The sequence below is a fragment of the Myotis yumanensis genome, unplaced genomic scaffold (genome assembly GCF_028538775.1).
Source record: "Myotis yumanensis isolate MYYU_CA2020_CCGP unplaced genomic scaffold, mMyoYum1.0.hap1 SCAF_3, whole genome shotgun sequence".
Lineage (NCBI taxonomy): Eukaryota > Metazoa > Chordata > Mammalia > Chiroptera > Vespertilionidae > Myotis > Myotis yumanensis.
In genome coordinates, this window is record NW_027223754.1 from 208,969,749 (window position 1) to 208,997,497 (window position 27,749).

Genomic DNA, 27,749 nt, shown 5'->3' on the forward strand with positions numbered 1-27,749 from the left:
GTCCCAGGCAGGATGGAAACCCGCTAGAGTGCAGGCCCCGCCCTGCCCTGTGGCCTGGCCCAGCCCTCCACCCCCACCCCAGTCTGCTCCTCTGTCTCCCTTAGCCCAGCTGACACTCGGCCTCTCAGTCCACAGGTGTCTCCACCACCTGCCACCCCGCACACAAGCGGAAGCGCCCAGGGGAGCGCCACGTCAACCCATCTTTGCCTCCACTTTGCATGGGGGCGCCCCCACCCCGAGGCCCCAGGATGCAATGCCTGGAACCAAGCTGTCCAGCCTTAGCTGGGTCCTGTGGCTCTGTGCTAGGGAAGGCCCCCTGAGGACAGAGGAGGGTGGGGTGTGCCCTCCCCTCCCTTCCCCGCCTCAGGCCTTCTGGGTTGGAGACTTCCGCACTGAAGTGGCCCTTTGTATACTGTCCCTGCAGGACAGGCAGCCTGGAGGGAGGGGCTGGCACTGCCGGGGACGCCTGGGACTAGCGCCGGGGCTTTCCCTGGGCCTCGGAGCAGGGGAGAGACCGGAGAGACCACTGCTAGGCATGGGCACGCACCGGCCAGGCCTGCTGCCCCACCCATCCCAGACCAGACGGTACTTGTCACTCAGGATCTGTCACCAGTTCTCATAAGAGTTCCGCCTCCATTCGGAGCGCTGTGCCCAGGCCAGGCGTGGTCAGGGGGTGTGGGGCAGCGGTCACCAGTCACCAAGGCCCACAGTGACCCTGCTCTCCAGGTGTTGACATTCCGAGCGAGCAGGATGTGGGTGGGGGAGACAGACAGCTTCCACAGCGAGGAGTGCTGTGGAGCAGATGGCCTGGGAGGGGACAGTCGCAGCAGTTGGCTGGTCAGGAAGGCCTCTCTGAGGAGGTGGCCGACATGGGGAGATCTGAGGGAAGGGCATTCTCGGTGGAGGGAACAGCCAGTGCGAGGACCCTGAGACAGGAGGACCTGGGGTGTGGGAGGGACAGAAAGGCAGGGACTGTGGCTGGAGCAGAGTGGGCGGGAGGTGAGGTCAGCAAAGAGGCAGGGGCCAGCTTGGCAGGGCCTGTGGACCCAGAGAGAAGTCTGGATTTCACTCTGAGTGTGCGGGCCCGGAGGAAAACGGGGGTCCGAGGGGGTGTCGCGCAGGGGAGACATGGCCTGATGAGAACTTGGCGGTGACAGACTTTGTGGGGCCCAGGGCCCAATGAAAATGTGGGGCCTCTTGTTCAAAACTTAAGAATTTCAAGATGGAATTTTAAAAAAGGAGGAGGCAGGAGGGAGGCCAGTGAGGAGGAGGATCGGGGTGAGTCCTTGGGACCATTTTCGAGGGAGGTGACGACAGGCCTTCCCGTGAGCGCCCCAAACAGGGTGAGGCGTGGAGGGGACGCATGAGCCTCAGCTTGGAGGCCTGGTCTGTGTCAAGACTCTGGACGTTCCCTCATTTCACAGGAGGGGCTGGTTGGTCCCACGCGGCAGCTGGGAACTCTGGGGCCCGGGGATATTAACTGACCTGATCACACGGGCTGAGGAGGGGCACGCAGGCAGGATTTGAATCCAGCTCCCTGTGACTCCATATTCCAGGGAGCTGTGGTCCCAACACGGTGCCCCGCCCCCTTCGCCTCCTGAGAGGTTGGGCCTGGGGGCATCTCGCACAGCCCGGGCCCAGAAATGAGTTTCCGCTCTTGTCCGGACAGGAAGCACCCAGCTCGGGCCTCACTGGCCTTGCTTTTCCTTCTAGTGAGCCTGGGAGGTGTGGGCATCCTGATCTCCATCCCACAGACGTGGAAACTGAGGCAGGACAGAGCTGGTCTCAGCCTCCGGCCCCCTGGGCTTGTCTGCTTGTTGCCTTCTCTTCTCTGGACAGGGCAGGGTGAGCTTGTTGGGTCTGGAGGCCCAGTGTTTGGGAGGTATCAGGCCTCTGGGTTCTGTAAGGATGTGAGTGATGAGCCTGCATGGGGCACAGCTTGGTCAGCATTTATCCAAGGCTGGGTCCTCCTTTCTCTAATCAGCAGGTCTATTAATGTTTTATTCTTTGCTCAGTTAATTATTATATATTATAGGCGTGTGCTGCTTCTCCAGGCTTATGTCTTTACCCCTTGGCTTGATCCCCCCCCCTCGGCTGGACTCTGATCTCTCTCTTCCTCCTTTCTCCTTCCTCCCGGCATTCCACCTGCCCCTGCCCTCCCAGCCGTCGGTCCCAGCCAGGCTCTCCCTACAGAGATGGCCAGGCCTCTGAGCCCTTGGGGAGCGCCCCCGCGCCTGGCCTTCTCAGCTGTCCTCGGGCCTCAGCTCCCCTACTTGGTGGACGTTGTCCCATCTGACAGATGGAGACACTGAGGCACAGAGGACAGTGTTCGCTGCATGTTCACCTCTGGCATTCACCGCGGGCCAGCTCCGGGACAGGACTGTGGCACTCACGGCCTTCAGGGCAGGAGGGGCCGATGGTAAGCTTCTCTCCAGGCTGATGGGGGCTCCTGAGCAGCTGGGGTGGAGGGCAGCCCCCGCCAGGGGAGGCAAGGGCTGAGCTGGGTGTGAAGGAGGGAGAAGGAGACCCTGACATAGGGGACAGCGCATTTAAAGGCCCTCAAGGCACCCCCACACCCTGCCAGCAGCATGCAAGCTCGCAGCTCCGCCGCCCCACCCCTTCTGAGCCAGGTTATGTCTTCACCCCCTAGAGGAGCCTGGGGAGGGCAGTTCCCACCCGGGAATGAATGGCTTGCTGTAGTGGGCTGGAGCATCGCGCCAGGCAGTGCAGGAGCTGTTTGAGGGTCTCATGGGCCCCCCAGTTTCCAGGATCAGCCACACACAGCCCGGTCTCTGTTCCCACTCCCTGGGAGCCCCCGCCCCACAGGCTGCTGAGCTCGGCCCCCATGCAGGAGGGCGGCCAGGACCCAGGTCCCACTGCTGGAGTTTATGTCAAGCTCGTCGTGTACCTCGCGCCTGTTTCCGTCTGTGTCCTGAAAACGTCCAGGAGCCCCCTTGAGTGAGAGCACAGTTCAGGGTGACCTTCTGCCCAGAGGGAGCAGGCGAGGCTCCAGAGGGAGGTGGGCATGTGGTTCACCGAGCACTGGGCACCGGCGGGCTCTCACCTGTGGACGGAAACCTCAAGCGTTCCCTCCTCCGGAGCAGCCGCCCTGCATCCACTCCTCTCGCTCCCGCTTGCTTACCCTTTTGTACGGACAGAAGCCCGGAGAGGTTAGGCGACTAGGCAGGGAGAGGGAGCTGGCGCCAGGCCAGGCCGAAGTCAGGTCTTCTCGTAGCCAGTAGCCACCTCGTTGCTGCCTGTGCTGCGCTTGGGGGGCAGGGGCAGCCTCCAGGGTAGAGGCAGCTGCCAAAGAGCCATAAAGGCCAGGCACCAGGTAGAGCTCAGCAAAGCAGCTGGGATAGGACACGGCCTCACCTGTGACGGGGACCTGGGGCTTGAGGCAGGTACCAGGTCAGGGGAGGGGAGGAGTCCAGGGAGAATCCAGGTGGGGCGAGGCAGGGTGAAGTGTAGGGAGCAGGAAGCTCCAGGCGGGGGAACCAACACCCCACTGCCACTTCCAGGGCAAGCCAGGAGAGGGGCCAGGCTGGTCATGGGCTCTCAGTGACTCTGCTGTGCGGCCACAATTAGAGAAGGGAGCTAGCGCCCTTAGAGTGGCTGCAGAGGGCTGCTCGGGGTAGGCTCAGACATGCCTCCTCCCTTCTTCTTGGAGGTGCGGGGTTGGGTGTCCCAGCCCACACAGCCAGGCCCCACTGGCTGGAGGTCAGGCCAGGCAAGCAGGAAGCCACAGAAACCCCCAGGGTGGTGGCTGCAGCCAGGGTGGGATGTCCCTATCTCCTGTTCCCAGCCAGCAGGGCTGGGGGGAACTCACAGAGCGGGAGGTGGCTTGAAGGTGTGGGCGGGGGCAGCCCGGGCGGGGTGTGCAGTGCAGAGCAGGAGCCTCCTGAAGTCCAGGCCTCACCTCAGGGGTTTCCCAACTTTCTAGAGCACCTGATCCCTTTAGTTACTGGAGATGCAGCACGTACAGGGTGATGTGTTCCGTTTGGAATCCGTGGGGGATGGGAGGGAACCCTGGGCTTAGTGAGATCTGGTTGTAAGTCACTGCAGCACAGCCCGGTGGAGTGCGGCCTGTGGAGAGGGGTGCGGAGTCTGTCCCATGAGCTCTCCACTGGCTCCTGAGGGGGCTGGGCAAGGCTGGAGGTAGCAGCCTGAAGTCTTGAGTGAGGACCCGCAGCGGTGGTGTGTGGGTATGAGTCCTGCTGCTGGCAGCTGGGCCTCAGCGAGGGCCTCAGCCCGCGCCCTCACTGCGCGTCGCTGCGAGGACAATGCAGTCAGGTGGGTGCACACCGCATCTGGCACCCGGGAGCACCAGTAAGTGCAGCTGCCGAGAAGGGGTGCTGGCAGAGGCACCGTCTCCTGGGAGGAATGTTCCGGGCCCACAGCTCCCCAGCCTGCCCAGCTAGAGGGTTTGCCTGCATTGGGATTACAGACCCAAGAGGGTCGCTACTGAGATGGGGTGGTCAGGCTTGTGCCCAAGCAGCCCCTGAGGTGTGGGGAGTATCCCTTGCCATTCCACGTGCCCCTCACCAGACTCAGGACCCCCCGACTTTGCTGCACAGCACTGGGGGGTCCCAACACACAGGCCTCTGTGCCCTTGGCCTGCTCTCCATCTCCGCGGTCGCTCCTGCTGGACCTTGGGTCTTGGCTGCAATGCCCTCTCCTTGGAGGCCCTTCCTGATACCCAGCATGCTCTGTCCCTCCACTGGCTGAGCTGCCTGAGGACCTCACCCACCCATCTTGTTGCACTCCCAGCTGCACCCCAGCGCCAAGCCCAGAGCTGATCTCCCTCTCCACCCACCCAGCCACAGAGCCCTATCACTTCTCACTCTTGCTTGTCTGGGACATCCCGCCCCCTCCCTCCAGCATCTAGTATCTACTGAGCACCTCAGCATCAGCTCCCTGTCCCTACCCCTCCCGTGTCCCGGGCTGCGTGCCTGGCTGCCCCCCCCCCCCCCGCCCCCACCACAGCTGTGCTCCAGGCCCCTCCTCTCAGCCCCTCCCACTGCCGCCTCCACTTGCCGCCCCCCCACTGCCCTGCCTCCCTTCTCCCCAATCCTTTCTAAACCTATTCTGTCCAGTTGGGTAGCCACTAGCTGCATGTGGCTATTAAAACTAACATTTTATTTAAATTATACGTTTCTTTATTGTTGACAACATTACAGATGTCCCCCATTTCCCTGTCCCCTTCGTCCTCCTCCACCCAGCCCCTGCTCACCCCAAGCCTCTCCCACACTATTGTCCATGTCCATGGGTTATGCATATGAGTTTGGTTAATCTCTTCCCTTCCTCCCCTCCCCTCTCAGATGTCAATCTTTCATGCATCCATGCCCCTGCTTCAATTTTGCTTGTCAGTTTATTTTGTTCATTATAGTCCACGTATACGTGAGATCATGTGATACTTGTCTTTCTTTCACTGGCTTATTTTGCTTAGAATAATACTCTCCAGGTCCCTCCATGCTGTCTCAAAGGGTAAGAGATCCCTCTTTTTTACAGCAGCGTAGTATTTCATGGTGTAAATGTACCACAGCTTTTTAATCCACTCATCTACTGTTGGGCACTTGGGCAGTTGCCAGATCTTAGCTACTGTAAATTGTGCTGCTGTGAACATAGGGGTGCGTGTACTCTTCCTGATTGGTGTTTGGGGATTCTTAGACTGTATTCCCAGAAGTGGGATCGCTGTGTCAAACAGCAGTTCCATTTTTTTTTATTTTTTGAGGAAACTCATACTGTTCTCCACAGTGGCTGCACCAGTCTGCATTCCCACCAGCAGTGCACGAGGGTTCCCTTTTCTCCACGTCCTCGCCAGCACTGTTGTTTGATTTGTTGATGGCAGCCAGTCTGACAGGTGTGAGGTGATGCCTCATTGTCCTTTTCATTTGCACCTCTCTGATTAGTGAGGAGCATTTTTTATGTCTATCGGCCGTCCGTATGTCCTTTCTGGAGACATGTCTGTTCTGGAGAAGTGTTTATTCAGGTCCTTTGCTTCAGTTTCCCCAGTCAATTTCTTTATTTTTTTTTTTATTTGAGAGAGAGAGGAAGGGACAGTGAGAAACGTCGATTTGATGTTCCACTTAGATATGCATTCATTGGTTGATTCTTGTATGTGTCGTGACCGAGGATCAAATCCGCAACCTTAAGTGTATTGGGTTGATGTTCTACCAGTGGTCGGCAAACTCATTAGTCAACAGAGCCAAATATCAACAGTACAACAATTGAAATTTCTTTTGAGAGCCAAATTTTTTAAACTTAAACTATATAGGTAGGTACATTGTTATTAACTTAATTAGGGTACTTCTAAGGCTTCGGAAGAGCCACACTCAAGGGGTCAAAGAGCCGCATGTGGCTCGCGAGCCGCAGTTTGCCGACCACGGTTCTAGCCAACTGAGCTCTCCGGCCAGGGCGCACCAGTCCATTCAAGTGCTCAGTAGCCACATGTGGCCGGTGGCTGGTGGGTTGGCCGCCACAGGCCTGGAGGTTTCCACCATCAGAGCACATGTCATCAGATAGCTGTGCAAGCTAACAGATTCGTCATCCTCACGCCCAGCCTGATGGTGTTGCCCTGCTCAGAGCCTCAGTGGCCGGCGACAGGCCAGCCTCACCTGCATCCTGCCCCAGCCCCGCTAAGTGGAAGCTGTGTGGGCCTCCAGCCCTGGAGAGCAGTGGTTTGTGCAGGTGGTCAGAGAGACGCTCTGCAAGTTGCTTTACCCTCTGAGCCTCGGTTTCCTCGTCTGTAAAGTATGGATAATAATTCCTACCTCCAAGGATGGTTGTGAGGGTCAAGTCTGTATGAAACCCAGCCACCAGCTGGCACATGTTTAAGCATGCAGTAGTGGTGACCGTCACCTTAACATGAACAAGGCGAGTGGGGGCACATGGAGAAGCCAGCTCACAACAGCTGTGAGCCTCAGTGCTGAGCACAGCTGTCCGGTTGGCTGGTACCTGAGGATGAGTAATCTGTTGAGCCTACAGTCCTGTCCATAGGACGTTTTGGGGTAGTGGAACTGTTCTGTATGTCCACTGCCCACTGGCCTCTGGGGACCAGAAGCTGGTGTCCTGGGTGAGCCAGTGACCGGTGGGGAAAGGGGAAGAGGCCCCAAGGAGCAAGGGCAGGTCCCAGCCTTGGGAATCAACCTTCCCAGGCACGTGCTCGCCCTCTGTGGCAGCTGGTGGGAACTGGGGTTGGGTGGAGAGATTTGGAGGAAGGAGAGGGGCAGGGGGCAGGGGGCTGGTTGTGGAGCAGGGGGAGAGGTGGTTCACCCTGGAGAGGGCTTCTGGGCTTGGGCGTTGGCCTGAGCATTCCGCCAGCCCAGACCCTTGTGCCCAGGCACACTGGTATGCTGGTGGCATGGGTGCCCGGCCTTCCTCCAACACTGCCTGGCTGGTCCGAGAACTGGTTCCCAGTGCAGCTCTGCCTCTCCCTCTGGGCCTCGGTTTCCTTTCCCCTCTGCAGCTGGGACAGCCGCTGCCTTGTGGTGAATAGGGTTTGCCAGGACTCTGGTTACCTGGAACAGATGGAGTTCCTGGCCAGGGCTGGTCCCATGAGCCACTCCCTCACTCGGGAATGCCCGGGGAAGCAGAATTCCTGGGTCCCGGGGGTCCTGTATAGCAGACCCTCCCTCAGCCAGGCCATTCGTGTTTGTCCTAGGGCAGGACCCCAACATCTGCAGTCCCACTGTCTCCGTTTCCATCTGTCTCATTCCCACTAGTCCTGTGTGGCTAAGCAAGTACTTTAACCTCCCCAAGCCTCTGTTTTCTCATCTACAAAATGGAGACATACGGACGTTCCTCCAGGGTTGGTCCCTGAACCGGCTTTGAACTCTCCAGCCCTCATAGCTGCAATGCCTGGCACACAGCGAGGTCTCAGTAAATGCACACCGGTGGCCTCAGTAAATGCCCACCGGTGGGCCTGGGTAATGTGCTGGCTGGAGAGTGACCCCTGCGTGTAGGCTTGACTTAGGAGCCCTGCCTGATGGAGGCGGACCGAAGGAATGAATAGGATGATGAGAGGTGAGGAAATAAACAGCACTAGTTTCGTGCATCTGCCCAGAACCCCAGAATCTGTCCTGTTCTGAGCCACCGCCTCTGCTCCTCTCCGAGTGGAGCCATGGACCCTCGTGTTGGAAGGACCCTCAGTCCCCGAGACGAAGGGAGCATAGGAGTCACGTCGCTGCCTTCTGATCCGGAGCCGCCGACTTCCCCGCTTGATCCTAAGGAAGGACCCGGAAGCAATAGCAGGAGCCCCGGGAGGCGGATTCAGTCGCCAGGAGGACTCTGGCAGCCCAAGGGCTCGGAAGGAGCGGCTCTCAGGATTGGACAGACAGAAGCCAAGGGGGCACTTGGCAGGGATACTGGCCTGGGCAAAGGCTGGACAATATTCTTACTTGAGGGCCCTTCAGACCCTGGGAGAGGAGTCTGACCCCTCCGTGGGGCTCCAGATACCCCAGGTTCTGGCCTCAGGTTTGGATGAGTCACTGAGAAATGCCCGGGAAGGTGGTGGGTGCCAGTTGGTGGTGAGGAGCCCTACAACTGGCCTGGTCCTTTCACAGAGCTGCCAGGAACCAGGCCTGGCGTGTTCAGTCGGGCCATCTCCTTTTGCTCATCTGGCAGGAAACCCAAATGGAAGGAAAGAAACAGGCATTTTTAGAGCATCTACCAAGTGCCAGGCTCCATGCAGGTGTTTTGACACCTGGGCTCATCCAGATCGCCCACAGGACTTCGGGGAGAGGATGATGTCTTCCTTCATTCGAAGACAGGCTCAGAGAGGCGAAGTAACTTGCTTGAGGACACACAGCTTGTAAGTTACAGCGCTGGGACTCACACCAAATCCTCCTGACTTCCAGTAACACTGGAAGCCAGTATTCACTGAGCACCTACTGTGTGCATAGGCCCCTTACTAGTCCTTGGCGTGGATTAACCGATTCGATCCTCACAGTAACCCTGAGGCAGGGAGTGCTAGACCCCCATTTTATTTAGAGGGGAACTGAGCATAGAGAGGCGAAGTGACTTGCAAGATCAGAGACAGTGTTTGGATCTGATACTAACCACAGGCCTACTCTGTCTTGGGCGCTGCTGGGCAGCAGGCAGAGTTGGCTGCAACGAGGCGCCTCCTGCCTCCCTCAGGTCACGTGGGCAGGACTGAGGTGGGGTGGCAGGTGAGCACAGGGAGGTGGGCTTCAGCTCACAGTCAAGATGCCCTCAAGCAGATGACCTCTAGGAGAGGGGGTGAGGAACCATCCGAAGTGCTCCCAGGGTGGGGGGTTTCGATGGGCACATTCCCGCCCAGGAGTGGAGACCGAGGGGGTGGGCTGGTCTCTGAGATGTCCCCCTATTGACAGAGCGCCCTGAGCACCTACCAGGGCTTGGACCTGTCGCTGCTGGACACAGGCCACAGGGCCCCTTCTCCCAGCTGGAGGAGTTGAGTGCCCAAGGCTGTCCCAGAGATGAGGACACCAGGCCTCAGGGTCCTCAGGCAGGTGAGGAAGGGGCCGGGAGTTGGCCCACAGGGGACATGGCCATGAGCTGCTGAGCCGCAGAGGAGGCCGCCTCAGGGCACCCCCAGGACTGAGCTAGGACCCTGGTCAGCGCAGGCGAGCTCAGGACCATGGATAGCACCCCCGCGACAGCTGTCGGTTGTCTGCACTGGAGGCTGCTGCCCGCCTGGCCAGCTCGACCGGACCGTCACAGCCTCAGCCTCCAGGGAGCACCTGTCTCCTCTCACCAGGGCCCCCAGTGGACTCAGCCTGAGCCCCACCCCGCATCGTACTGTGCCATGGGGGTAGGCTCATCTGCTTCCCCCCTCACTCCATCAGTCTTCCACGGGAGCCAACGGGAGCAGTGGGAAGAGGGGGGAAGGAAGAAAATCCGCCCAGCTGGGACCCTCCGGGTGGGCACAGCCACGGCGGGCCGTGAGGCTGCGAGTCAGCACAGGAGGCGGCGGCCCAGGGTGGGCTGGTCCTGCTGCCATCCTGGGTCAGGGTCAGCATCAGCTCCCTCCTCTGTGATTATCTGGCCACCAGGAAGCACCTGGCCCATCCCCACCACCTTCACCCCCTCAAATAGGAGACCCAGCCCCTGGGGCTGGGGAAACTCACAGATTATGTGGGGGTCCCTCTGCGGACCTTTGCCCGGCTGCTCCTCCCCCGCCCAGGCTCTCTGCTCTCTGCCAGGCTGGGGAGCAGCAGCAGCAGCAGCCAGAGGAGCTGAAGCCCATCTACCCTCGGGGTGTGCGCGGCACTTTACGTGATGATGACCGAGTCCTTGTATAGATGAGAAGGGAGGCGCAGGGACGTTTTCAGCCCCCCTGAGGCCACACGGGGAGCGGCAGAGCCGGGATTGGGGCCGGGCTGCCTGGTTCCAGAATGGGCGCATGGAAGCGGCGGGGTGCTTTTGAGGAGGCGAGGGTCTATCCTGCCGCCGGGAGACGGACATCAGGGAGATGACACTGGGTTGTCTTCCCTCGTCACCAGTGGACACTTCATAGGACCCTGTCGCCCACTTGGGTTGAACTTGGCAGATGGAAGGGGCTCAGGACAGCTTTCCCACTGGATTAAATCCCACTGTTAACCCCACAGGATCGAGTCTGACCATTAGGGATTGTGTGACACTGAGCAAGTTAGAGCATCTCTCTGGCCTCAGTCTCCTCATCTGTGAAATGGGATGGCAACTGTCCCCGCTTCGTGCCAGGAGGATTCAGTGAGGTTGTGTGTAGGACGTGCTTAGGACAGCAGCTGGGCTGTGCTAGTGACCGTTCACTCTATGGTTCCGCCTGATGTTTCTCCGTGAAGCTTTACAATGGACGCAGAAATGCTGCTGGCCGGGCCCAGGCTGGTTCCATGGCCACCTGCGCTGGGGAGGGGTTCCGTCTCGGCTGTAAGGAGGGACACAGGCACTGGCTTGGGAACGTGACTTATGTTCAAGTCTTGACCATCTACTGAGTGTCATTGGGGAAAGTCTCATCAGCTTTCTTTTTTCTCTTCTTTTTAAAAAATATATTTTATTGATTTTTTACAGCGAGGAAGGGAGAGGGATAGAGAGTTAGAAACATGGATGAGAGAGGAACATCGATCAGCTGCCTTCTGCACACCCCCCACTGGGGATGTGCCCGCAACCAAGGTACATGCCCTTGACCGGAATCGAACCCGGGACCCTTTGGTCCACAGGCCGACGCTCTATCCACTGGGCCAAACCAGTCAGGGCTCATCAGCTTTCTGGGTCTCAGTTTCCCCATCTGTGGAAACAAAGCCCTTACAATGACCTTCCAGCGTGGTTGAGACTTGGTGAGACCCTGGTTCCCAATGCTTATTTGTTTATTCCATTTCCTACTTATCTGCCTCTCAGTCAAAAAATGTATCGAAGCCGTGGCCAGTGTTGGTAAGTGGTTAGAGCATCAGCCTGCACACCAAAGGGTCTTGAGTTCAACTCCTGGTCAAGGGCACATACCTGGGTTTCGGGTTTGTTCCCTGCCCCCAGTAGGGTGCATGCGGAAGGCAACCAATCATTGTGTCTCTCTCACATCAATGTTTCTCTCTCTCTCTCTTCCCTTCTCCCCGCTCCCTTCCATTCTCTCTAAAAATCAATGGAAAAAATATCCTTGGGTGAGAATTTTTAAAAACTTATTTGAAACACTTATCAAAACACATGAAGATAAGATAAAAAGGAATCAGGCCAGGAAGAATAAGAGTTTAAAAAATACGGCCCTGACCAGTGTGGCTCAGTTGGTTGAGCATCGTCCTGTGCACCACAAGGTCTCTGGTTCGATTCCTGGTCAGGGCACATGCCCAGGCTGTGGGGTCAGTCCCTGGTTGGGGCATGTACAGGAGGCAACCAACAGAGGTTTCTCTCTCACATCGATGCTTCTCTCTCACTGCCTCTCCCTTCCTCTCTCAAATCAATAAAAACGTATTTTTAAAAAGTACAGGCAGCCCTAACTGGTTTAGCTCAGTGGATAGAGCGTTGGCCTGCAGACTGAAAGGTCCCAGGTTCGATTCCACTCAAGGGCATGTACCTTGGTTGCAGGCACATCCCCAGTAGGAGGTGTGCAGGAGGCAGCTGATCAATGTTTCTCTCTCATAGATGTTTCTAACTCTCTATCCCTCTCCCATCCTCTCTGTGAAAAATCAATAAAATATATTTTTTTAAAAAGCACAGGCAGCTGCCAAAACCGGTTTGGCTCAGTGGATAGAGCGTCGGCCTGCGGACTGAAGGGTCCCAGGTTCGATTCCGGTCAAGGGCATGTATCTGGGTTGCGGGCACATCCCCAGTGGGAGATGTGCAGGAGGCAGCTGATCGATGTTTCTCTCTCATCGATGTTTCTAGCTCTCTATCTCTCTCCCTTCCTCTCTGTAAAAAATCAATAAAATATATTTAAAAAAAAAAAAAAAAAAGCACAGGCAGCTGTGAGTGAAGGTGTCCCAGAAAATGCAGTTTATGAGGCACTGACTTCCTCTGAGCCGACCACTGTGCACGTTTGAGCTTCCTGGCAGCCCAAGTGGCCTCCCTCCGAAGGCCCCAGGCATTGGCGTCTGTCCTCGAAGGCACCACTGGCCGGGGTCACCAGGTCCTAAAGGCCAGCCAGGCCAGGGGAGTCGGGCCACTGTGACCTCAGGGGGTCCAAGCGCCCCTTTGGGAAAAGCAGGGCGATCACTTGCCTCCCTGAGTGTCTTCCCTGCCAAGGCCTTTGTTCGCTGTTGCCAGGGGATTTAGTCCTGGCCCCGCCCTGCCCTGCCCTGCCCTCCACAGCTCCAGCCCAGTTCACTCCAGCCAGGGCAGGGATTGGGGTGTGCCCTACAGAGGCAGGTCCCACGTAGGGGGCCAGTCTGCCCGAGCCATCGGGGCTCCCTTGCCAGGTCCTGAGCCCCTGAGGTGGGCCACTCTGGAGGCTTCTGCTGTGCTGACCTCAGTTTGCAGTTGCCTTTGACCCCGGCCCTGCCATGGCAACAGCTCCCCGCCTGCCTTTATTGGGCCTCACCCCACTGTCCCTGCACTCATTCTGCTGGCTGGTCTGCCTGCTCGCACTCCCCCAGAGCAGGGCTGGAATCCATTGTGGAGCCCGGAGACCCACTTCAAAATGCTGCCAAGGAGCGGCCCCTCCTCCCGCCTTCCCGAAGGCCAGAGGCCACCAGCCCTGCCTCTGCCCTGGGACAGCTGATGCTCGCTCAGCGGCGGTGAGGCCCCCCTCCCCAGTGGTCCTGCTGCCTGCAGTCCGCTGTGCTGGCCGCTGTGGACAGGCTCCGGGAAGGGCAGCGTTTAAATGGAACACGATGGGACCTCTGGGACCTGACAGCACAGGTACTGCTTGGCCAGGCGTTGGCGACTCGACTGTTCCTGACGGCCTGCTAGGAGCCACCCAGGCTCACGCCCAGCCTTGTAACTGTGAGCAGGTCCCCGAAGCCCCTCGCTCCCCTCCTTTATAAAATGAAAGGATTGGAGGAGATGGTCCTTAAAGTTTGTTCGAGATCAAACATTCATGATTCTGTGCCTTGTGACCATGTAGCTCAGAGTCTTGGAGCCTTCTAGCCTTGAGCACTGAAAGCACGAACGTTTGCCCTGGCTGGTGTGGCTCAGTGGGTTGAGCGTTGCCCGTCCCATTCCCGGTCGGGACACATGCCCGGGTTTCGGGTTCAATCCCCGGTCGTGATGCGTACAGAAGGCAACTGATGTTTCTCTCTCACATCACTGTTTCTCTTTCCCTCTGCCCCTCTCTCTAAAATCAATCAAAACATTTTGAAAACGGAAGGAACGGAAGTTTGGTGCCCTCTTCCTCCCGGGAGCACACGTGCCCTTTCCGTCCCCCACTCCTCCCCCAGAGTTACCTCTGCCTTTCCCTCTCCCAGGCTCCCAGGGCCCTTCCTTTGCTTCTGTCACTTGTTTCCTGAGCCCACACAGCCCAGCCGGCTCCCTTCTATTACCTCTTTAACTTGCTAAATAAACTTGCTCTTATCATTTTGGGGCGGGGGGGGGGGGGGGGACGACGAACGTTTACTGAGCACCCAAGCATACCCAGAACTCTGTCCATTTCACAGATGTAGAAACTGAGGCTCAGAATGGTAAGAGCCTTGCATAAGACCACAGTAGTCTAAAGCCAAGTGCATATTTTTCCACTGTTCCCTGCTGTCCTCCGAGTTAGGAAGTGAAAGGGAGGGTGTGACAGGAGGACACTGAAATGACTCAGAACCAGAGCAGAAGCAGCCACAGGAAGGAACTTTAAAAATATATATATTTATCCTCACCCAAGGACATGTCCATTGATGAGAGAGAGAGAGAGGAACATTGATGTGAGATACCAACATGGATTGGTTGCCTCCTGCACGTACCCCTACCTGGCATTAAACCGACAACCTAGACATGTGCCCTGACTGAGAACTGAACCTGCAACCTTCCCATGTATGAGGCGACACGCCAACCAACCGCGTCACGGCAGAAAGAACGTTCTAGGTGTAAGGACTGTGCCCTATCACCGGGATCTGTGGAAGGAGAAATGAAGACACCGGATGCCAAAGGCTAGGTTTCTTTCCCAGCCCCTCCTGTGACTTGGTGGGTCACCCCAAGCAGGTCGCTGGTCCCACTCCGTGAAATGGGTATAACCGCCCTGGGCTCCAGGACAGAATGAGCCAGAGGGGCCCAGCCGGTGTGCAGGAGGCAGCCCGTCACCGAGGTTTCTCTTTATCCCTCTCCCTTCCTCTTTCTCTAAAAATCAAATGTTTTCTTTAAAAACATTTTAAAAAGAAATGAGCCGGATTGTTACAGTCAGTGCTCGCGCGCTGCACAGGCTCCTTCAGGAGATGTACAGCAAATCGAGCGTGGAGTTTAGTTCATAGCAGCGTGCCGTTTCGTCTCCTCGTTGTGACAAGTGTGTGTGGGGATGAAAGATGCCAGCCCTGGGGAGACAGGAGGAGTGTAAGGGGACTCTGTACTATCTTCGCAACTTTTCTGATAAACTACAAATAATCTAAAATAGAAAGGCTACTTACTTGTAAAAAATATTTTTCTGAGGCCCTCCACAGCCATAACGAATTGATAAATTAGCCTGTGTGACTAGAGAATGGTTATATTCATGAATCACTCATGAATAGAGTGATTCATTCAAAAGAACCATGGAATATTATGTAGGATTTAAAAGGAAATGGTAGCTTTATTTCTACTGATCTGAAAAATCTCTTTAATTATTGATTGAGAAAAAAATTTGATTAGACGTAGTGTCCAATATTTAAGAAAACTATTAAACCAAGAACAGAAAAATTGCATCTTAAAGCCAGCGATACACCTCTAATAGCTGAGATTATTTATGCCTGGAGATCAGTCTAGTGGGAGGCACGGGGTAATGAGGGGAACTTTTACTTGATTTTATTCTTTAAATATGTTAGAACTAAATGTCATCCCTTGAGACCTGTGAATTTTTTCAGTGAAAAGGCATTCAAAAGACGTGTCACTATTCCACAAGAAAAGGTAGAATAGGTAGAAAGAACGAACGAACGAACAAGAACATCGCCCTGGGCAGCGCAAAGCAGGGCCCCCAAGTCTGCAGCCTGCTCCCCTCCTTTGGGGCTCGTAAGCCCCCTGGGTAGACTGCACTGCAGGGTTGAGCTTTTCCCAGGATGCATTTTGTTCCTGGCGCAATGCAGCTGGTGCAGTTGAGGGGTGGGGCGGGTGGCAGGTGCGGCTGCAGAGGCAGGATGTGGGTGACTTGGTGGTCTCTGGGGGAAGTGCTGTGGGAGCAGAGGGAGGTCCTGAACCAGGAGGGGAGTTTCTGTGATACTGCGGATGCCAGGGGTACTGGGTACAGCAAGGTGGACCAGCAGGCTTGATGCCTGGGGGGGTCAGGAGGTGATTGCATGTAGGGCCCCCAGCAACTGGCCAGGACATTCACAAACACGGTGGCAGCAAAGGCCTGGTCATGTCTGGCTCCTAGAAGGGCCGCAGGTTCCCCTGCCCCAGGATTGCAGACCCCTGACCTGCCTGCTCTCCCTCTTCCCTGCAGGATGAAGATGAGACGCTACAAGCTCTTTCTCATGTTCTGTATGGCCGGCCTGTGCCTCATCTCCTTCCTGCACTTCTTTAAGACCCTGTCCTACGTCACCTTCCCCAGAGAACTGGCCTCCCTCAGCCCGAACCTCCTGTCCAGCTTCTTCTGGAACAATGCCCCCGTCACGCCCCAGGCCAGCCCAGAGCCGGGGAGCCCCGACCTGCTGCGTACCCCGCTCTATTCCCACTCGCCCCTGCTCCAGCCGCTGTCCCCGAGCAAGGCCGCCCAGGAACTCCACCGCATGGACTTCGTGCTCCCCGAGGACACCACCGAGTACTTCGTCCGCACCAAAGCCGGGGGTGTCTGCTTCAAACCGGGTACCAAGGTGCTGGAGAAGCCCCCGTCGGGGCGGCCAGAGGAGAAGACGGAGGGGGGCGATGGCTCGTCTGCCCGGGGCCCAGCCCGGCACCTGCTGAGCGCCAGGGAGCGCACGGGGGGCCGGGGCACGCGGCGCAAGTGGGTGGAGTGCGTGTGCCTGCCGGGCTGGCACGGGCCCAGCTGCGGGGTGCCCACCGTGGTGCAGTACTCCAACCTGCCCACCAAGGAGCGCCTGGTGCCCAGGGAGGCGCCGCGGCGCGTCATCAACGCCATCAATGTCAACCACGAGTTCGACCTGCTGGACGTGCGCTTCCACGAGCTGGGCGACGTGGTGGACGCCTTCGTGGTGTGCGAGTCCAACTTCACGGCCTACGGGGAGCCCCGGCCGCTCAAGTTCCGGGAGATGCTGACCAACGGCACGTTCGAGTACATCCGGCACAAGGTGCTCTACGTCTTCCTGGACCACTTCCCGCCGGGCGGGCGGCAGGACGGCTGGATCGCCGACGACTACCTGCGCACCTTCCTCACCCAGGACGGCCTGGCGCGGCTGCGCAACCTGCGGCCCGACGACGTGTTCATCATCGACGACGCGGACGAGATCCCCGCGCGCGACGGCGTGCTCTTCCTCAAGCTCTTCGACGGCTGGACCGAGCCCTTCGCCTTCCACATGCGCAAGTCCCTCTACGGCTTCTTCTGGAAGCAGCCGGGCACCCTGGAGGTGGTGTCGGGCTGCACGGTGGACATGCTGCGCTCGGTGTACGGGCTGGACGGCATCCGCCTGCGCCGCCGCCAGTACTACACGATGCCCGCCTTCCGGCAGTACGAGAACCGCACGGGGCACATCCTGGTGCAGTGGTCGCTGGGCAGCCCCCTGCACTTCGCCGGCTGGCACTGCTCCTGGTGCTTCACCCCCGAGGGCATCTACTTCAAGCTCGTGTCCGCCCAGAACGGGGACTTCCCGCGCTGGGGGGACTACGAGGACAAGCGGGACCTCAATTACATCCGGAGCCTGATCCGCACCGGGGGCTGGTTCGACGGCACGCAGCAGGAGTACCCGCCGGCCGACCCCAGCGAGCACATGTACGCCCCGAAGTACCTGCTGCAGAACTACCGCCGGTTCCGCTACCTGCTGGACAACCCCTACCAGGGGCCCAGGAGCACGGCCGCAGGGGGGCCGCGGAGCAGGGGCTCCGAGGGAAGGCCCCCCGCCAGGGCCAAGTCGGACGCGGTGGAAGGCTAAGGTGGCACGGTGTTCAGGGCCAGTGGCAGGGCGGGGGTGCGACTGCCCTCCTGTCATCTTCCTGCCTCCTGACCTCGGGGGTCTTGAGAGAGGGGACTGGAAGTGGATGCTGGGAGACTCTTCCCTGTCCAAGCCCTGGTGACTCAGGGGTCAGGCCTGTGACCTCAAAAACCGTCACTCCTCATGGTGAGAGGGGACCCTGACCCTCCCGCCCTCCAAGCGAGCTGTGCCAGGAGGTGCCGCGGAGGGTGCAGGATGGTAACTGGGTGTCCGGGGAGGGTGGGAAGGAGCCGCAGGAGCTCCTGGTGGCCCGAGGGAGCTGCTGTGTGAAAGGCATGCCGGGAGGTCCCCAGCTCTGTAAATAGTTGCATTTGGGCCCAGGCGGAAGCGGGGACGCCAGGAAAGGAGGGTGTGGAAAACAGCATCCAGCCGAGAGGTGGCCCAGGGTCCTCGGAAGTGCTGGGCCAGGAGCCGGGGACCTCCAGCCGCCTCCCCTCAGGGTCCCAGAGGCTCCTGAGCTGACATAGGCGGGGGCCTGGCGAAGCCGGGGGAGGCCGCCTTTCAGTTCTGAACCTGGCGTTGATGTCCCTTCTTACTTTCTATCTTTCCGTCTAGTGGGCTCCCACTTGGTCCTCGCAAGGCCAGGAGTCCAATACTCAGGGTGGGATGGGACATCAGCCAGCCGAGTAGGTCAGACAGGGGTGCCCCACACCCCTTCCTGCCGGAATCCCCAGCCCCAGCTCTCCACTGTCTCAGGTGGAGTTACCCTTGTACCCCTTCTTGGTGTTGGCGAGGGGCCAGAAAAGAGCCCCGAGGCTGCCCTGGGCCCAGAGGGCCATTAAGACCAGTTCTGTGCCATCTCCTGCCTCAGTGTGCCCCACGGGGGCAGGAGATGTATTCATTAAAGTAGATTCTAAGCTGCTGTAAAGGAAAGACCCCGAAATACAGTGGTTTCAGCAAGACAGAAGCTTGTGTCTAATGTAACTGTCTGGAGGGAGATGGTCTGGATCGAGTAGGGCAGCTCTGCTTCCTCAGACACACCTTCCAGCTCTGGACAGAGTGGTTGCTCCAGTTCCACCATCGGGTGCATCCGAGCCCGGGGGGAGCAGAGGGAAGCACGGAAACACACACCCTTTCCTGTTAACGGCGTGAGCCAGAGATGGCAAAGCTGCTGCTGACCGCAGAGTGCTGGTCAGGACTTAGTCACATGACTGCAGTAGCTGCAAGGGAAGATGGGCCTCCACGTGCCCAGCCTCAGCCTAGTTCTCTTCTCACAGGAAGGTGGGGAAGGTGGATACAGGGGACCAGGAGCATCACTGGCACAGGGGGAGGGAAAGCGAGGGTAGAAATGACTGTCGGAGTCCTAAGATCCTCCTCTCACATTGGAGCTCCTGGAACAACCTGCTCCTGCCCCCCTCACTGCCAGCGCAGGGCCAGGGTGCGGTGAGAGGCTGCTGTCATGGGGAGGAGGGGAGACCCCGCTCCAAGGCCCCGTTGGATGCTCACCAGGGATGCCAGGAGGCAGAGGCCGCCTGTGGAATGGTACATGTTGGTGCGCGTGTGTGTATTTATGGGCATGGGTGCATGCTTGTGTGTACTTGTATGTGTCTGTGTCGGTGTGTCCCTGTACATAGATGCTTGTGTGTGGATGTGGGAGCAGGGCCCAGGCGCTTCCCGGGATCTGGAGCCTGTGGCCATACCTCCTGCAGCTCCCCAAAATGACTGAGGCAGAAAGCCCGTGGGGAGCCTGGAAAACAAGGCTGAAGGGGATGCAGGGTCCGTCTGTCTGTCTGTCTTTCAGTCCAAGAGATGAGAATCCTCCTGACCTGAGGGCTGTGCAGCTGAGCGCCCACTACCTCCAGCCGCTCTTGGCCCCAACCACATCTTTCCCCTCAGTCCCTTCTGGCCTCCAGCAGGGACTTTGGCTGGCTGTCTCCTGATGGGCCAGGGAGGAGGGTGCGCCCTTTGCCACAGCTCTGGGGAAGTTCCCGGTGTGGGTGTGGTCTGGGGGCAGCCTCTGGTGGGCAGGAATGAAGAAGGCTGAGGGGCCCCTATTTCCTCCCTCCTCCCTCGGAGTTACAGCAGCCCCCTCTCTGATCCCGCGTGGGGCTGAGAGGTGGCTCAAGAAGTCAGCAGCCGCTGCTCACCCCTGGACAGGCAGTCTCAGGGCTCCTGAGTCATGCCCGAGCCCCAGCCCAGAAACCTCCCTCCCCGCCAGCTTCCTCACCCCACGGCCCTGGCTCCCTCCTGCTACTGCGAATGCCCCTTCCCAGGCTGGCCTCCGCTCACCAGCTCAGGGGCAGGGGGAGAAGACATAGCTCAGACCAGCCAAGCCCTGCCTTTCCGTAGACCCTGGCAAGTGGAGGCCTGGCCATTGGGTGGAGATGGCAGCTGTCAGAGGGGTGGGGGCCGGAGCATGGGGTTGAAGAGTTTTGCATATAATCACATCATACACTGGGAATTTAGGGGTCAGGGGTGCCCTGGGCCACTCCCCCAATGTGAAGGGAAACCGAACTGTGAATGTGAATACTGGTGCACCACTGGCCCTGTCAGCATATCCAGACAGCCTTCCCTGGAAACACCTGCCCTATGACTCCAGGAGGCCCAGCCCACCCCAGCTCATGTCCGTTCCCAAGGACAGGTGTGGGGAGCTTTGGGGACACAGGTGACAATTGGCATGGGGAGACAGGACTTGCCCAAGCAGGTAGCGGGGCCCTAGGAAAGGTATAATTTAAGGACACCATTATTTTTTTTGTAAGGGAAAATCAATATGTACATTCTGAAATCATTTTCTCTGTAAATGGTTGAATTTCATTTCACCCTTAAAGGGATGTTGAAGATAATATTAATAATAAAAACACCTACAAAGCCTGCGGAGTGTGCATGTGTGGCTGGTTCGGGGGGTGCGCTGGGGCAGGGAGGGCTGCAGCTGTGGGGTGAGGGCCTCCTCAGGACCAGGTGCAGTTACCTCCACCAGCACCAGGGGGCAGCCTTCCCTCCCACCGATGGAGATAAACTGAGAAAGGGGAGGCTCTGGGCGGAAGGAAGAAGCGGGCCTGGGACTTCTGGGGGGTCGGGATGAAGACTGGGGTGCCTCTACCGAGAGGGCAGCAGTCCTCCCACAGCTGTGCTCTTGGGGCATCAAGACCAATGCGTCCACTTCCATAGTTTCCTCCCTGTGCCTGTGGGTCCTAAGGATGTTGTGGCCTCTTCCCACTAGACACAGCCCCTGGATGGCCGGACGGGGCTGGACCTGTCATCCACCCTCAGGCAGGAGTAGACGGCAGCCTCCAGGACCAGCCATCTCTCTCCTGTGGAGCTGACGGGACCGGGGCGGTGGTGGCACCCGGAGCCTGGGGTGTGGGGGCTTCCTCTGGGGCCTGTGGACACGGGCACTGTCCTGGGGGAGGGCCCCTGGGCGTTTTCTAAGGAGAGTCTCAGAGATGGTGGGAATGGACACTGGGAACTCTGCCTTTGTCCCCCGTGGGCTGGCTGTGCAGCCTCCGTGTTGGGTGGGGAGACCGAGGCCGAGACGGGAAGGAGTGACCACAGTGTTGGTGGCCAGAGCAGGGGCTAGTGCCGCCTGAGCACTCACAGGGTGCCAAGCCCTTGGCATGGGGTTGGTGATGGGAGGGACATCCTTGAGATTTTAGGAGACAGGGAATTGCCCAATTCGGGCCCAGTTCACCGTGACCACGTCCTGGGGCACAGGCTCCGGAGGGGGGTGCTCGATTTTACAAAGCCCTTAAAGGTCGCCTTGACGGCTAGCGTTTAAAGCGATCTGGTTAGGATGCTTAGGAAGCAGTTTTGTTATTGCAAACCGAGTTCATCTCTCTGGAAGCCCCCGTGCCCATGCAGTCAGGCACGTGACCCCGCTCTGTGACAATCAGGCCTTTTGTCCGGCCACCCACTGGCCCCACCCACCATATCTGTGCCACCCCTTTTGCCACTGTTTGTCTTTCAATTCAATCCTACACTCAATTACCGACTGTTGGACAGCAGGCCCCGAGGAAGATGAAGAAATGGGCATGACATTTTCTGCCCTCCGGGAGCTCAGAGCTGACTGGGAGTAGCCGGGGTCCCGACCTCAGCGCTGCTGACAGTGTGGCCGGGTCATTCTTCGTGGAGGGCGGTCCATTAGAGGGTGGTTAACAGCATCCCCGGCCCCTTCCCACTGGACACCAGGAGCAGCCAATCCCCCAAGTGTGGCACCAACCATGTCTCCAGACATTACTAAATAATGGTCCCGTGGGGTGCAGCGCCACCCAGGCTGAGAACCACAGGAGCAGGAGTGCCAGCTGTTGAGCATCTACTGTAGACATGCCAGGCACTTTGTACAGTGACCTCATCTAATCCTGTGGGATAGAGGATCGTGGTCATTGGAGGTCAGCTTTCCTCTTGTGGAATTTAATGGTATTGGGGGCGTCCCCCTGCTCTCCAGCCTGGGCGATGGGAGGTGGTGAGGCTAGGATTTAGGGAGATTAAGGGTAGAATTGCTCCAAGGCACACAGCTCCCAGGCAGGATTTAGGACCAGGGTCCCCACCGCCCTTCTGACGGCGCTGCACTGCCCCCTAGTGGCAGGGCGAGGCACGTCGCTGCAGCGGCCAGGCTTTCCTGTTGTTTTCCTTCCTCTTCCCGTCTTCTTACTGGACGCCACACTGGGTTCCAGGCAGCTTGTACAGATGCTGCTGCAACAGGCAAATGTGTAAAGGTTAGAATCATGGGAAAGTATAATTACAAAACACGCAAGCCTAGGAAGCAACAGAAAACGCAAAGGCAACGCCAGGGGCACGTCAAAGTGTTGAAGGTGCAGAGGAGAGGGGCACGTCCTGTTTTCGCTCTTACAGACGAGGGAGCGAAGGTTCCAGAACTTTCACAGGAAGTGGTGGTGCTTTGGGATGAATGCTGACAGCAGGCACCTCCGGGGCATCGGACTTGTCTACAGCGTGTTCCTCACTTTTATGTCCCCAGCACTCTGCCCAGGGCCCGGAGTGCTCCCCGGATATGCTGCATTGTGCTCACAGGATGTGCACACAATTCCCCTTCCCTGGGCGGCCCAGCCCCGGGCCTCTAACTTGTGTTGTTAGTGGTTTTAGTAGATGTTGACCCCAAAGACCCCGCACCCTGGCCGACCAGGGCAGCTCCCTCCTCCGCCGGGTTCGCTCACCCTCCACCTCCCCCAGGACCCAGGACGGAGGCCTGCCCATTGCGGAGCTGTGTTTGGAGAGGGCTCCTCCCGTTCCCAGCCTGCGTGTGGCCCGTGGATTGCCAAGAGCCCCAGCGAAGGGAAGGCCGTTTGGCCAGCAACCCAGCAGGAGGGCACCCGGGGGTCAAGCTCTAAGACTCCAAGGACGAAGAACAGGTACAGACATCAGAGCTCGTCATGGAAACCACACGTAGGGCCCCCCCAGCCCCGCTCGTCCTCTGGGAACACATCCCGTCTCAGTTCCTGGGGTCGCCACGCAGCCCGGACCCTGACCTGGCAACGCAGAAATCACCCCTGGCTCTTCCTTCTCCCTCCTCCAGGCCCTCCAACCGCCTCCTCCACACAGGCCTTTGTGCAAACCGGGAAGGCACCCCTTCCTCCGACATTTCACTTCCACCTGTCGGAAGGCTGCCATATGTGCTGGTGCCCTTAGAACAAGACAGCTCACTGCCTTCCGCCAAAGAAATGTCAGAGGCACAGGCGACTGACTCTGCAAAGTCTATGACGTGACAGGTGCCCGTGGGGCAGCCCCGCCTCTGCCTTCCAGGTCTGCTCCATCACTACCCTTCGACTTTAGAATAGTCATGGCTCCCCTTACCTGCAGAGCTGTCACCCCGCAGCCCTGTCGTGCTACCTGTGCCGTCTCCTTGGCCTGGAGTAGGCACCTGACTTGGAGGCAGTCAAGCCACCTGCAGGCCTGGTGTGAGGAGGGGCCTGGGCCCACGGGAGGAGGCAGGTTGGAAAGAGCGAAGGAGCAGGTGCAGCGGGGAGCTGCCGGGAGAGAGCAGCCTCCCGTAACTGGCCCGGTGCGTCCTCAGGACGAACCTGAGTGGAGCTCTGCCCTGGGAACTGGAAGTGGCCCCATCAGAGCTGTGACCCGGGGGAGGTCAGGCGGACCCGGGGTCAGCCAGTTCCAAGGAGTCACCGTAGCTGGAGGCCTGAAGATGGGTCCTCAGACACACGCTGTGTGATCAGAGCGGCTCTTCGTGGCGAACGGGTTAGTGCAGCCGTGGGCAAACTACGCCCATTCGGCTGTTCTATCCGGCCCGCGGAGCCGAAAGAGCCGAGGGTTCTCTTGCTCTCCCCTCCACTCCTTCACCAGTAGCAGTGTTAACATGGCAACGTCGGGAAACACGGCCGGCCGCAGCTCCTTCTACTAAATGGGCGGATATAAATCCGCCTATTTCCGCCTATTCAGTAGAAGGAACAACCTCTCAATCTTCCAGAGACTCCTTGTAATGCCCACGACATCACCCTGGGAATGCGTAGACATTATATTATATTTAACTTTAATTTGAAAGGCTTTTGTACCTTTCCTTTGTTAGGCAATTTTATTTTGCTTTTGCCATCTTCAATATAAGGTATGATATTGTGCTATGATTCCTCCATTTTTTGAAGTTTCAAATTATAATAATTAGTGTTTACATTCTTCTTGTTAAAATGTTTGAAATGAATAAAACTATTGAAATTAAAAAAAAAAAAAAAGACCGTACCCTTTTAGGTAATGATGTTTACTTTGAATTTATATTAGTTCACACAAACACTCCATCCATGCTTTTGTTCCGGCCCTCCGGTCCAGTTTAAGTACCCATTGTGGCCCTCAAGTAAAAAAGTTTGCCCACCCCTGGGTTAGTGCATAAATACCTGACAGCTGTTTAGAAAAAAGCCTAGTTACAATCCCTCCCTCAGTCCTTACACCAAAAAAAGTGAGTCCCAGAGGAATATACCAAAGATATAGAAAGTTGAGAAAGTACAATCTGGCCAGTCTTTCCAGTCTTTTCTCTCTGGGCTGGAGCGTGTGTGTGTGTGTGTGTGTGTGTGTGTGAGTGTGTGTGTGTTGGGTCCGGCTGGGAGGGGTTGAACTGGATAAACTCTCAGGTCTCTAACTGGTATGACAGCTGCCATTCCTTACACCCTGACCCTAAGCCCAGTCCCTAAGCCCACCTCCCCATCTTCCTCCTGTGACACTTCCTCCGTGACTGGGATACCCTCAGCTCTCAGCTCTTCACCCTGCACCCTCTTCTCCTGGAATTCCTGGTGGAGGGTGGGGGCCCTGCAGGTCCCCGTCCCCCTCAGGAGTCCGGCTCCAGGCTGCACACAGGGCTTCGGCTTCAGTTCCTTTCCTGGACTTTGGAGGCGTTTACCTTGGACTTGAGTCCAAGCTCAGAACGAGCTGTGCCATTTCGGGTTTCTTTCTCTGTTTTAAAGGTCAGGGCCGTGTGATGGCAGCTGGGAAGGTATGTCAGACAGCACGCTCATCGTGGCTCGGGGGGCAGGCGGGGGCAGGCGGGCTTTCTCTTTGACCCCTTTTCCTTCCCACGTAGATGAGAAACGCCGGCTCAAAGACTACAGGAGCCCAACAGGCAATGGACAGGAGGGAGCACCCACGGGTGAGACAAGAGGGAGTGACGGGGGGTGGGGTACGCTGGGGAGCTCAGGCTCTGTCCAGGTGATGACTATGCCTCTTCATAGGCGGGGAGCCTAGTGTTGCAAGATCTGAATATTTGAGCCAACCGGGAAAGCTGTCTTTTCTAGTTGTCTGGGGCTTACAAAGCTCTTGGGCCAATCTAGCATGTGGACCTCCAGTTTGCTCCTTGAGGATGAGAAGGTGGAGGTTATAATCAGCCTGAACGGCGCTGCCTCCTCTGTAAAATGGGTACATTGATACTCAGCCCTCACAGGACTGTAGTAGGGATCAATGGGGATAAAGGATGTAAAAGGAAAACAAGTAACATTCCTTAAGCAATGGCTCTGGGCTGGGCACCTGAGCCGGAAGCTGGTCCATCCTGGCTGCTTGACACAGTCGCTGCAGGGAAGAAACATCCGCACAGCATATGTTCCAAGGGACCTGGCGTATTCGGCATACTGTTCTTAATACGTTTGCTCCCTTTCTTAGCACTATGTGTTCTAACCAGGGCCACCTCCCCAAGAAAGGTTGTTTCCCCAGGTGGGGATGTATTCCTGGAGTTAGGGATTAACGGGACTAAGGAAGGGAATAAATCAGTAAAACCCCCTAGTGTTACAGAAATACCATGTACTACTTATGAAGAACTTAGACTAAGACTGTTGGCAATAAATTTGGGACTTGCTAGGCCCATGATGCCGGAGACTATTTATTGTCTTCACTAGCTGAGCATAGAGGAGACCCCCAAAAGCTAGTGACCTTTGAAGCCCTAGCAAAGGTCAGGGCTGTGCACCACCCAGTTAATCTAGATAATGGTAGCTGAAGCACCATCCCCACCTTAGTTCACTTAATTCCTTAGATACTTATGTAAATCCTTGTTGATTATTGTTGATTAGATATTCTGCCTATTTCTGGAAATTGTCTGCTGATGAACTAATCTGTGTGTCATTGAAACCTCCTTACCCTAGGGCTACCCCAGATCAATAAAAGGTTGGAGCGGCTGAGCATTGGTGGAAGTCCTTCTGGACTTGCCCAATATTTCCAAATTATCTCCTGTCATTTCTCTCTCATTTGTGTGCGGCTCCTCTTTTCAGATCCCGAACCCTGATCCACTAGGACGTGGAAGGAAACACACACGACACACTTCCCCAGGTGTCTACCCACCAGAGAAAGTACCAAAGCCTATGAAAACCCGCCGACGCAGGGCAGTCCCAAGGAAGACCACCAGCAAGGCTAAAAGGACTAACCTTAATAGGATAATCTCCTTCAGTTACTTCCTTGTGGCTTAACAGTAGAGCAGTAGAGTAGTGACCTTGGAATGGAGATAACAAACTAGCCCTAACCTTTGGAATGGAATGGGTAGGATTAAAATCAACAGAGCTAGATAGAGATAAGATTTTTAGCAAAGGTTAGATAAGAAACTATAAACATAAAACAAGGAACTGTAGAAGGTCAAGGAAGGACCCAAAACATACCATGATATAGAGGCATGCTTATAGAATCCAATAGTATAAAATACAGCTATAACAGGACAATAAAGAGAACCTGGCTATGCTGGTCAACTGAACTCTGTCTCCGTGTCCTTCATTCTTCGCTGATGCCATCCACACCTTTGGGAACCCCTGGACCGCTGGGGCTGGACCCCGGCACCCACCTTTCTCCTGTCCTGAAATTCACAGAGGTTGCACGGGTGTGGGGTGGAGATGCTGGGATCTAGGCTCTGAGCCTGTGCCCCTGCCAGGCCCCGCCCTCCACCCCTGCTGCCTGGCCAAGGGAGGGTATGCAGCAAACAAGCTCACATTTCCTCCACCCTTTGCAGCATCACCAGACACAATGTGGGCAGCAAAGAGTTCACTTGGGTGCAACCTCCCTCCTGTCTAGGGGGTTCGGGTTTTAGTCTGGCGAAGGCAGAATCGGTGACATCTGATTAGAGCAAACGCCATCATGAGGGAGGCGGCGCTTTCTGAGAGTGATTTCCAGGTCCCTGGCCAGCTTGGCTAGCCAACTCCTCCATCAGCCGGGTAATAACAGCGCTGGCCTTCGCTCCGTCTGGGTCCTCCCCTGGGAGGGCTGGGGAAATGGAGGTGGCTGCACCGAGCTTTCTGTCTTGTCATCCAGTAGCAATTTCCCTCCAGTTCAGGGCAACGGGCATTTGCAGGGCGTCTCCATCTCATAAGGGACCCCACTCACCGAAGTGAAGGGAATGAAACTGGCGAGACGAAGGCCTCAGGGTGCTCACCCTCTCCGCCTTCTGGAGGGAAGCCTGGGGCGCCCTGCCCTGCTCCCCCACAGGGAAAGGGCCCCCTGGCCTGTTCTCTCACTCTCCCTCGGTCTCCTGTGCGCCATCACGGCCCCTCTCACAACGCTCTCCGCCACCTGTCCTCTCATCTCGCCCTTTGCCTTCCCAGGAAAATGACTGTCTCCTTCCCACTCGCCGTCTCCTCTTTAGCCCTTGTCCTTGGGGCTGTGATGAGTTAGGGGATCGGGGCGTACGGGTGCCGGCACACAGGAAAAGCTCAGGGAGCACTAACTCTCTCTGTC

The 27,749-nt window shown here is 57.3% G+C and overlaps 1 protein-coding gene across 3 annotated transcripts in view; it reads left to right on the forward strand.

Annotated features, from left to right (window-relative positions):
• The window catches only part of MGAT3 (beta-1,4-mannosyl-glycoprotein 4-beta-N-acetylglucosaminyltransferase), a 31,514-nt gene extending 11,046 nt beyond the window's left edge, over window positions 1–20,468 (forward strand). For 2 of the 3 annotated variants that reach the window (XM_070411158.1, XM_070411159.1), the window contains exon 2: window positions 15,995–20,468. In XM_070411158.1, the coding sequence (XP_070267259.1) occupies window positions 15,996–17,597 (1,602 nt within the window). In that variant the 5' untranslated portion in view covers window position 15,995 and the 3' untranslated portion in view covers window positions 17,598–20,468. Of the gene's footprint in view, window positions 1–2,146; window positions 2,420–15,994 lie in introns of those variants that run through there. The other variant, XM_070411157.1, reaches the window with a different exon arrangement.
• Window positions 20,469–27,749: the final 7,281 nt, after the last annotated feature.